Consider the following 11,833-nt stretch of genomic DNA (forward strand, 5'->3'; position numbering starts at 1 on the left):
GTCAGAGTTACTCCTCAACGATCCAATAAATGTAAAATATAAGCCGGTCCACGGGAACCGATGCAGAGCTCCGCATGCACCAATCTCAGCAGCTTACCACATGGGCAGATCGGGAGATATTCGAGATGATGAAGTTATACTGAAGAAAGCTATACGCCGCCACATGGCAAAATTCATGTGTAAAGCTAAGATGCGGGGGATGGGGAAAAGCATTCCAGGTGTATAAGGCCCAGTGCACACCAAAAAGCGCTAGTGTAATCGCAAACGCTCAGCGCTTTTTGAAGTGATTTTTCACAGCGATTCTTGGCATGTGCAGAGCGATTTTCTACACATGTCGAGCGTTTTTTGGAGTGTTTTTTGTTACAGCAGAGCTGTAAACCAAAACGCTTGGGAAACCGCTCTGATCTGGCGCTTTTCAGAGCAATTTTCCACTTTCCTATACTTAACATTGAGGCTGAATCGCCTCGGAAATCAGCAGAAATGCTGCAGGACCTGCGTTGGCGTTTGGGAATAAATCTCATCTCTCTGGTGTGATCCATCCCATTCAAATACATTAGCCAATCACTTTTCAAAGCATTTTAAAAAACTCTCAGAACCGCTCTTGGGGCTTGATTCACTAAACCGTGATAACTCATATTACGGCCGCGCTAGCGTTTTCACGCTTTGCGCACCTTTTCACGTGCAATCGCGAATTTTCACGCTCAATTGTGAATTTTCACGTACGATTGCACGCAAAAATTCATGGTTGTGCGCAAAAATGTGCACAAAACGCAAAACCGCTAGCGTGGCAGTGATATGAATTATCACGGTTTAGTGAATCAAGCCCTTGGTGTGCACCAGCTCTAACACTTATGCCTGGTACACACCATGCAATTTTTGCTGGAGCTCACTCAGCCGCATAGCATCCCTCCTGCGAGGCTGAAAGTGCAAATCACTAATCTTTTGATAAAATGTTCAAAATGGCAGTGCCAGCTTCCCCTTCTCTCCGGCCACACCGCAGGTATATGTTTATCTTCCGGCTAGAGCAAGCCAAGGGCCAGATTTCTGGAAGGCCACAATGGCCCAGGCCCTGGGCGGCTGCTGCCTAAGGGAGTGGCTAAAAACTGGAAGAACGGTCGAGAGAAGAGAATACTACAAATGAAATAGAGAGGCTGTAAAGGGGGGGGGGACATAGAAGAGGGAAGCCCTGCTCTAAGGAGCTGCACATGAAAGAGGGACTGCTGTACATGGACATTACACATACAGTAGAAGAGGAGAAAGAAAAAAAGTAACACAGCATAGTTATTTGTGTGCTATGTCACATGTCACTTCGGGTGTCTTTTAAATCCAGCCTTGCCAGGGACACTTGTTGATACAGAACAGCAGTTCCGACTTAAGCAAAAGGAACAGTCCAGTATACTGCACAGATTGCTTTTGAGTGCTGATATCTCTACATTGTACACAATTCCAGGTGTATATTCATTAAAGGAGCACTATTGCGAAAAATTGTACAATTCAAAATACATGTTTATACATACATACAGTATAAATGAACATTTGTTCCAGGGTGGAATGCACTAGAAATGTCTTTTTTCCTATGTCGTAAAAATCTGACACATCTGATCTGGTCTAGCCCATCTCCTCCTGGGGAATTCTCAGGGTTTTACTTTTTATTTTTACCAGCATTTACTGAATCCAGTCCAACAGCCAGAACAGTATGCAAGCAAGTAGGAAGGAGTACATATTGTGGTGCTACTGCGTGAGTTGGGAGCCGAGCAGCGGCGTAACTAAAATTCCAGGGGACCTCCAGTAAAACTTTTACGGAGTCCCCTGATGTTAACACCCCTTCCCTTGCCTCCCCTGGGTGTCCCTTACGGAATTGACCTCACAGTCACAAGGGTCATGAAACAAGTTAGGACATCAAAGTACCTAAAGGTTAGACACCACCAAGGGAAGGATGGGGGGGCGGGGTGTTAAATGAATGTTAGGCACCACCAGGGGAGGGGGGGTTGTTAAGGGTTAGGCATCGGCAGGGCCGGATTTGTACTTTTTACCGCCCAAGGCCACTATCACAAGCCGCCCCCGATAAACCGCAAACCCCCCCTCAGTCCACATACACACTCTTTTATTGGTCCCTGTAATCAATGTATTTAAAGATGCTTATTAATGATGCAATTTTACTAAATAATCAACCTTCTGATTGCTTGGATTGAGCAGTGTTCATGGTGCCAATCAACTACAAATGACCAATTTGTCATTCATTTTATCATTCTGTTTTGAGGATAGATTACGGTACATCTGAAATTATCAGAATGGTTATACATTTTATTCCATTTATGGGCCAAATCTATGCCAACCGCTCTGATGGGTTGGAGCTGGGTGGAGGGCCTGAGTTGGACTTGAACAGCGTCTGACAGTGATAATGAGTGACAGCTCAGGTCACAGACAATAAGCTTCCCATGTTTGCTGCCCCTGAGTCCCCTGTGTCTCAGACATTTGCCAGACTGCTGCAGTTCACGTTTGGCAGCTTGGCTGCATGAGTGTGACAGCCTTCAGCCCGCCCCTTGCTTCCTGGTGCCCTAGGCCATGGCCTATGTGGCCTTGCCTGAAATCCGGCCATGGGCATCGGCAGAGGGAGGGTTCTGTAAGATTGATAAAGGAGCCACACATTCTGTAGAGCCAAAAAAATAAATAGCACCATAGTACTCAAATGTATACAGGGAATTGTTGGGACCCCAAATTACATTGTATATCAAATGTTGGTGTATACTCGATGTACATATAGTGTGGGTGGGACAGTAGTGTATATACAGCAGTGAATATACTGTACAGCTCTACCAAGATACAATAGGAGAAAGGACTCTGCCCACACCAAGTTATAGTCTAATGGGATAAAGGGGAGAGGCAGGAAGAGATGGAGAATGGGTGAGCATGATGGAGCTGCGTCTCACCTCTGAGATGGCATCTGTCACCGCTTTCAGCTGGGCTGTGTCCGGTACAAATTCACACTTGCCTTTGGATTTTTTATATTGCTCTCTATAGCTTATCTGAAAAAAAAAAAAGAGACAAAATCATTATTAACAGCCTGGAATAAAGGAGGTTTCATGCGGTGGTTCTGATCAATAGGCTGCCTGTCAAGTTTCCTGTCAATCAAGTGACAGGCAGCCTATTGGGCCAATCAAAGGATAATGTCGTTTAAAGTGATTGGACCCGCAGGGGCTCAGGGCAGGATGAGTGGAGCTCTCATCATTGCCAATTAGCAGGCATAAGTTTGTAGCGCTCGCTATGCTACTCTGATAAGATGTGTTAATTCTTAAAAGGCACGTTAACTCTGATAAGGCACGTTAAGTGTGCAGTAAGGGGAGCAAAAGGAGGTAGCAAGCATTACAGGAGGTAACGCTCGCTATTTGTTATAGTGGATCAACCCTATCATGAGATAAACATGTATGTACAATCCCAAGCCAAAACAGGACTAGGTTGTGTTCCTTTTTTCTTACGGTTAGGGCCCTATCACTCTGGGGCCGTAAATTTACTGCACCCCACCGCAGCCTAATGTAAGTCTATGGGGTAGTTCATACTACCCACGTTGTGGTACGCTGCTAGAGACAGGGCCGGATTTAAACCAAAGCCGCCTAGGCCATGGCCTAGGGCACCACAGGAGTAAGGGCACCAAAGCAGCAGGCTAAACTAGTGCAACATTTGCAAGCTTGCAAATGCTGCAATGCATGGAGATCAGGTGAACGCCTGACCGTGGTACTCTGCAGCAGCCACCTTGCTCTCTGTGCACGTTTGCATTGTGGGCGGCGGCTATGGACTTGGGCAGAATTGGAGAAAGAAAGGAAGGGGAAGCTTTTGCCCTGGAGACAAGTGGGAGTGGCACTGATGGCTGCTGCAGTGTGAAGGTGAGCTGGCTACCTATACAGAAAGGAGGGGGGATTAAGGGAGTCATCTGGCTACCTATACTAGAGGGGTACTCAGGCTACCTATACTGGGGGGAAAGGGGGGAGGGGTCATCTGGCTACCTATACTGGGGGGGTCATCAGGCGACCTGTACTAGAAGGAAGAGGGGAGGGGTCATCTGGCTACCTATACTGGGGGAGGGGTCTTTTCGATACCTATACAGAAGGAGGGCGGCTGGTGAAAGTGGCCTTGGGCGGTAAAGAGTACAAATCCGGCCCTGGCGCCGGAAGCGCCCGATCTAACGCGCGCTCATACCTATGTTGCCCTGTGGCTCCTGCGGTGAGCTGATGAAAAAATTGCACCGTTATTGGGCACCTTAGGTGAAAAAAAGTGGACTGGGTGGTAGGAAATCATTATCTGATCAATTTGTGATCAAGGAGGGCTCAGTTGCTTGCCATATTGGGCTGTTATTACTTACTTATGGCTAGCTTTACGAAAGGCCATCTCTTTTCCCTTTAGTTGTGCATAGTCCTGCAGGCACAAAAGTTCAATTAAAAAAAAAAAGTGGTCAATAAATGGTCTCATTCATGATGTTTTGTATTTTAACTGAAGGCTAATATGCGCTGTTGCTGTTTTTATTTTCAACAAAAGGAAGAGTAAGACTTCTTTTCCACTAGCCGCATTTCGCTAAAAAAAAGCAGATTGTGATCCTTTTGGCAATCACCGTTCTCATTTTCCATTACCCCACTTTGATTTTTCCTGAAACGCGATCATTGTACTGCATGATTTTCGGTGTGATCACGTTTCCTTCCTGACAATTCACAGCACGATGTCAAAGAGTGGAAAAGGCAAGCTTCATGATTGTAAAAGCAGCGCGATTGTGCTTGCGATCCACATGCAAGTGGAAAAGCGGCCTAGGGGCAGAGACGCAGTGCAGAGTGCTTTTCGATTAGTTTTTGTTTTTGAAAACATGCTCCCATTGTCTTGCATTAAAATTGCTGTAATATAGCGGCAAAATTGCCGTGGCCACAATTTTCATGCAATATGTGTCAATATTGCGCTCTGCAGTGTGTCTCCGACCTAACACTTCAATATATGAAGCGTACAGGACAAGAGCAGCAGTGGAACTTTCTTTGCAAAGCTTACTGGGTTTTTCTAAGAACAAAGTTGATCACTACCTGTATGCCAGTAAAAAACCCTTTTATAACACTAACATAGCTTCCAACTGTCCCTCTTTCGGAGGGACAGTCCCTTTTTTGGGAACCCTGACCCTCTGTCCCTCTCTCTTCCTCATGTGTCCCTTTTCAGGACTGATGTACAGATCTATGTACATATATGTATTTTTTAGATTAAAAAATGTGTTTAATTGACTCTAAACTTCCCTTCCTTTAAAGGGAACCTAAACTGAGAGGGATGTGGATTTTTCCTTTTAAACAATACCAATTGCCTGACTCTCCTGCTGATCTCTTTGGCTGCAGTAGTGGCTGAATCACACAACTGAAACAAGCATGCAGCTAATCCAGTCTGACTTCAGTCAGCGCACCTGATCTGCATGCTCGATGAGGGGTTGTGGCTAAAAGTATTAGAGACACAGGATCAGCAGGAGAGTAAGGCAACTGGTATTACTTTAAAAGGAAAAATCCATATCCTTCTCAGTTTGTTCCCTTTAAATTGATATATTTCTTATTTTCAAATGTTACAATGAAGGAAAATAAACCAGGATAGAAAGGACCAGTGTGTTTTGCATTATAAAATAACATTTTTCTTATGAAGTTTCTATGGTATGCATGACTAGGGGTGTGCCAGGGGCGTGATTAGGGGTGTGGCTTTACTGTCCCTCTTTCTTATTTCAAAAAGTTGGGGGGGATGCACTAAATAGGGCTGGCTGGGTTTCCAAAGTGGGAAAATCAGCATGCTTTGCAAGGCGATTATTGTGGCTGCATCCGGTTTCTTTGTTAATTAAAGCTTTAACAAATAAATTAAATAAAATGCATACAGAATATCAGATTCATAAATGTCATTAAAAATATAGGAATTAAAAGTATATGCAAAAGCTTATTAGACTTTCCTCTTGGTATAGTGCAAGTAAGCTACTGACCACTAGAGGGGGGAATTCACAAAGGAAGATGCAAGCTGGCCAGTGTTATCTCAACAGTTCTCTCATTCTTCCTAGTTTGTCTTCCTAGTTTGTAAGGGATGATCCAGCATTTCTGTTTTGAGTATATGAGCCAGCACCAGGTCAGATATGTACTATGGAAGCACTTCATTCATCACTGACCAAACTCAAGGTTGAATGTTGTGTTTAACAGTCCTGTTCTATGCCTCACTGCAGTATATTCAGCAATGCCAGACTTCATGTTCAAAAGATGCAGCCAAGTTCAAAGAGGAACTCTAGGCAGTTTAGAAAATATCGTCCACACATTCCAGCCATAGCTCCCAACTGTCCCTCTAACGCCCGGTTCACATTAGCGCTTTTTTGCGGATCGGAACCGGAACATATACTGTACAAATGGAACGGATGTGAATGGATCCAATGTTAACCTATGGATCCATTCACATGCGTCTGTTGGCACGGATACGTTCCGTACGTTCCGGTCCACCGTGGAGCTAAAAAATGCTGCAGGCTATAATTTTCCGGACCGTTCTACCCAGCGGAACGGATCCGGACAAAAAATACTGCAGCATTGGGAAAATGGGAAACTGAACGTTTCTTCACACTAGTGAAGAAACGGACCGTTCCACGGGGGATAGGGGCATGGGCTGAAGCAAATCTAGCGACGGGAGGGTGAGTGGAGGGTGCAGCAGCTGGGCGGGTGGGTGAGGGAGGGTTTATACATACCTAATTTTCAGTAGTAGCCTGCGGTAGAGGTTTCCGTCTTCTTCCGCGTCATGTGACTACATGACGCGTCATATGACTAGTCACATGACGCGCTGTGTAGTCACAGCGGAAGAAGAGGAAGCCTCTACCGCCGGCTACTACTGAAAATTAGCTATGTATTTGCTGAGTGAAAATGGATCCGATCAATCATTGATCAGATCCGTTTTCACAATGTGATCCGGGCCACATACTGAGCCATCCGGTGAAGCAGAGACCGGATCCACTCACCGGATCCTTTTGGCTCAGAACTCTAATGTGAACTGGGCCTTACAGAGCGACAGTCCCTCTTTGGGAACCCAGTCCCCCTGTCCCGCTTTCCTCCTCATTTGTCCCTCTTTCAGGACTGATGTACAGAGCTGTGTAAATATATGTATTTTCTACAGAAAAATGTGTTTAATTAACTCCAATCTTTAGTCCCAAAATCATTTTGTCATCATCATTGCCTCCTCATACGCTCTCCTAGCATCGGTGCTATTGGGAGGAGTTGACCCTCCCTCCAGCGCCGTAACCTTCTGAACATATTCCACAAGAGCTTGTCAACTACGTGGCCGTGCTCCAGTGGCGTAACTATAAATCATGCCACCTCCCCTGCAAAACTTTCAGGGACCCCCCAAATGTTCACATCCCTTACCCTTGTCTACTCCTGGAAGCCCTCCTAGCCTGGGGGCCCATCCTGCGATGGTCATAAAACAAGTGTGGACATCATAATCTTCACACCCATAACAAGTGTAGCCATAAAAACACCTGAGCTGAGGCCTTGTTCACATTGCGTTCGGCTCGCGTGTCCGTTTACGTTGGGCTGTTTTTGAGGCGTCTTTTTTTTCCGATTCCTGGCGCTTGGGTGGGTGATTAGTTTTTGTGCTTAGAGGTTTTCTAAGCGTTTTTTCAGAGCGGTTTTGTAATTCACTCTCTGACGCAAGTCAGCAAGTGAACTCTTTGACCTGAAAAAGAATAAATACCATGTATTTATACTTAAAGGGACTCTGAGCAGTCCCCTAAAATCAAAAATTTCACTTAACTTGGCCCTCCCCTGGCTCACCGTAGGCCGCGAGGTCCCCCGGCGTCATCCTGGCTCCTCCCTGTATCCCTCCGGCGGCTCCCGTTACCAGTGACACCCAGGCCGGGTGTCGGGCCGGCTCTTCCTGGTCTTTGACGTTATCACGGATGACGAGCAATGTCGAAGACCAGGAAGAGCCGGGCCCGACACCCAGCTCGGGTGTCGCTGGTAACGGGAGCCGCCGGAGGGATACAGGGAGCCGGCGGAGGGATACAGGGAGGAGCCAGGATAACGCCGGGGGACCTCGCGGCCTATGGTGGGCCGGAGGAGACCCAAGGTAAGTGAAATTTTTTATTTTAGGGGACTACACAAAGCAATTATTGTGAGTGTTTGCGTTGCTCCTATACTTTCCATTGAGGCGGAATCGCCCCGAAAATGGTACACGCACCGCCTTGCTAGTCGCACAGCGCATGACCCGCGCTGATATGAACCTTCTCATGGACATTTATTCTCCACATGGTTGGGGGGGCATTTTTAAAAACTGCACGTGGGCGAAAAAAAGCTGAAAATGCCTGCAGTGTAAACAAGCCCTCAGTGAGTGATTACATTGTAGTTGGGTCCCCTATCAGATCAAACCCCCACCACCAACACGCCCCAGTTGCAGGGGCTGCTTCCCTACAGTTACTCCCCTGCCGTGCTCCCATCCATGTACTAGTGTGGCGATACTGCGTATGTGTGAGTATAGCTTGTAGTTAAACAGGTAGCGCTGGGAATAGTAGGTAATAAATTATAAACTCTTATTAAATCTCTTAAAAAGTATATATATGCGCATAAATACAATGATAAAAATCAAGATTGTGCCAGCATAAATTTGTATATTACTATGAACATTAAACACAACACTCAATACTCCACGCATAGACCATCCAAGTGTCCCTAAAAAAGAGAGTGCATTCACTTAAAAATAAATAAAAGTAAAAATATGTAAAAGTAAAAAAAATATACTGCAAAAAATATGCAAAAAAAAGATATAAAGGCTATGTTAAAGTATCTATTCCAATAGCTAATGTCCACTCAGAAGACCCTATGATGTTATCCTAACTGAACACACTACATTTAGTGTTCCGCACTCCGCTGCAGTAGGATATTATGGCACTTCAAAGATGTTCCTGTAGCATGCTGCTATTCACATCTTTAATACATGGTGCAATCAGTCTAGTGCACTTCAATAGCAGTTTAATGTTGCTGCATGATTCGTCCTCCAACAATACTTGTATCATAAACCAGTGCACTTAAAACGATATAAGTAAAAATATGCAAAAAGTAAAAAGTACTACAAAAAAATGCAAAAAATTGTATCCACAAAAAGATATAAAGGCTGTTCACAGGACCTTCTGAGTGGACATTAGCTATTGGACTAGATACTTTGTAACAGCCTTTATATCTTTACATTTTAGAATTTAAAAAATGTTCGTAATATACCCTCTTCACATGCATATTAAAAAAGTTCAGACCCTTAGGTAACTATTTAGGTTTTGTTTTTATTTTGTTTTGTTTTTTATTGTAATTGTTTTTGGGGTGTGGGAGGTAAACAGTTAATTGTAAATGTAATAATGTGGGTTTATTTTATTAAAACATTTATGTAGATGTAGTTTTACTATTTGGCCACAAGATGGCCACAGTGATTTTTTTTTTTTTAGCCCTGGAAGCGAAGTGCTTGCTTCCACAAAGCATATGGAGGACGGGAAACTTTTTTCTGTCAGAAAGACTTCTGATGAGAAGCCGTCGGTCTTTCTACCGGGAACTTAGATCAATAAATGGGAATTATGTTCCCATTCATTGATCTCCGGGCTAATGGGGGGCAACACGGGAGCACGCAGCAGCACAGCAGCAGCCGCCTGGATGTGACAATCACGTCCAGGCGGCTTAAATGGTTAAAAATCCCATCCTGTAAAATGCATTATATTACTATTCTGGCTGAAGGTGGCCATACAACTGACCATTTTTACCATAAAGGTGGACACACACCATACAATGTAACATTCCAAAAATCTGACCAATGTACCACACACACATATGTACCAAATTTCCCCCAATTATGAAAAAAATAATTGAAAAAAATAGCTTGGGTATGTACATCAAGTAGTTGACAATCTACCACACACCATTCAATTTTCTTATAAATTGATCAGAGAAATCCAACACTCCGGATCTTCTTTTATCGAATAAAAACGGGAAATTCAATCTGATTTCTCGAACGAATGAAAAAAAAGCTTTTGATTTTTCAGGACAACCAATCGCATTTATCGAATTGGTGTACTATTGGATGTTTTAATTATACGGTATGTGGCCACCTTTAGTGTTATTACATGCAGTTCAGCGGTTCTCTCCATTGGCTGGCTGCTCCAGCGGCTCTCCCTATTGGCTGGCTGCTCCAGCGACCCTCTACATTGGCTGGCTGCTCCAGCGGCTCTCTCCATTGGCCGGCTGCTCCAGTGGCTCTTCCTATTGGCTGGCTGCTCCAGCGGCTCTCTCCATTGGTTGGCTGCTCCAGCAGCTCCCTCCATTGGCTGGCTGCTCCAGTGGCTCTCTCTCCATTGGCTGGCTGCTCCAGCGGCTCTCTCCATTGGTTGGCTGCTCCAGCAGCTCCCTCTATTGGCTGGCTGCTCCAGTGGCTCTCTCTCCATTGGCTGGCTGCTCCAGTGGCTCTCTCTCCATTGGCTGGCTGCTCCAGCGGCTCTCTCCATTGGCCGGCTGCTCCAGCGGCTCTCTCCATTGGCCGGCTGCTCCAGCAGCTCTCTCCATTGGCCGGCTGCTCCAGCAGCTCTCTCCATTAGCTGGCTGCTCCAGTGGCCCTCTCCATTGACCGGCTGCTCCAGTGATTCTCTCCATTGGCTGGCTGCTCCAGCGGCTCTCTCCATTGGCCGGTTGCGCCAGCATCCCTACCCATTGGCTTGCTGCTAGTCAAATCTTTATTGCCTAAAAGTGGCCGTACATCAGACGACTTGGCGGCTCATCAACCATCCAATTTGATTATTAAAATCAAATTGGATGAAAATCTGTGCCACCAAGTGCATGCCCGACCGACAATGCGACCAATTCGAGACAAAAATTGGTCACATTCTCGATCGCGCATGCTGCAAGATGTTACTCCCTTTGGTGCGCGTGGCCTTTGCTTGTCCCTCCGCTGCTATGAGCTCATTCTTCTCTCCATACACGCATGGCCCACGTGGTTTCCTAGTAAGGGCGCGTAAGACGTCACACACGCGCGCCCTTACTAGAAAACCATGTGAGGCACGCATGTATGTGGAAGAGGAATCTCGGAAGCCAGCGGGGGACAAGCAGAGGCCACGGACAGGTAATGTATACTTTATATTAGGGGACAGCGTCAAGGTGGTAGATGCACAAGGCCATTCCGGATCGATTTCAGCATGGAATTGATCGGGAAGCGGCCTGCGGTGTACGGGCAGCCGAAAGATCGCTCTCTAATCAGATTCGATCAGAGAGAGATCTATCTCTTGGTCGAATCTGCCCATCATCCCTAGATGTATGGCTATCTTTATGGTAGCCACTAATGATCCAATCTCTTTCATCCGATCTAACCATTTCTATGTAATATAAGGTAACTGCCTAAATTATCCATTCCATATATTGTATAAAGTCGCATTCACAGTGGGACATTGCGTTTTAATGCGATGTTAAAGTCGCAACTTGTCTGCGTTAAGCGGTAACGCACTGCAAGCAGTGAGTTACAACGCAACATTTTTTTCAATGCGACTTTAACGTTGCACTGTGAACGGCCCATAGGATTAGCATTGCAGTGCGGTAAGCTGCGTTATAATACATTATAACGCAGCTCCGCAACGTGGCACTGTGAATGTGAGTTTTAGGAGTAGGTTCTCCCTATCTAGAACAACACCCTCTGCATAAAAATATATAAAAGCTATCGGCCCCCAGAACTACAGTAGGTGTAACATCTGAAAAATCTCCTTTCACTAGTTTATTGCTAATTATATGACTGCCTTATATGACTGCTTTCGGAAACCCCTGTAGGCCAGTAGAGAATTCATCACTTGCAT

General features: G+C 45.4%; 2 protein-coding genes across 4 annotated transcripts in view; both read right to left on the reverse strand.

Annotated features, from left to right (window-relative positions):
• The window catches only part of LOC137518182 (nebulette-like), a 75,064-nt gene extending 64,389 nt beyond the window's left edge, over window positions 1-10,675 (reverse strand). Inside the window, exons 1-2 of the mRNA XM_068235644.1 lie at window positions 10,124-10,675; window positions 2,931-3,026 (exon numbers count right to left, since the gene is read on the reverse strand). Coding sequence (XP_068091745.1) covers window positions 2,931-3,026; window positions 10,124-10,675 — 648 coding nt within the window. The remainder of the gene's footprint in view (window positions 1-2,930; window positions 3,027-10,123) is intronic.
• The window catches only part of LOC137518168 (LIM zinc-binding domain-containing Nebulette), a 252,739-nt gene that overhangs the window by 83,002 nt on the left and 157,904 nt on the right, over window positions 1-11,833 (reverse strand). The gene's annotated exons all lie outside the window — the stretch shown is intronic.

This window comes from Hyperolius riggenbachi, chromosome 5, assembly GCF_040937935.1.
Source record: "Hyperolius riggenbachi isolate aHypRig1 chromosome 5, aHypRig1.pri, whole genome shotgun sequence".
Classification (NCBI taxonomy): Eukaryota; Metazoa; Chordata; class Amphibia; order Anura; family Hyperoliidae; genus Hyperolius; species Hyperolius riggenbachi.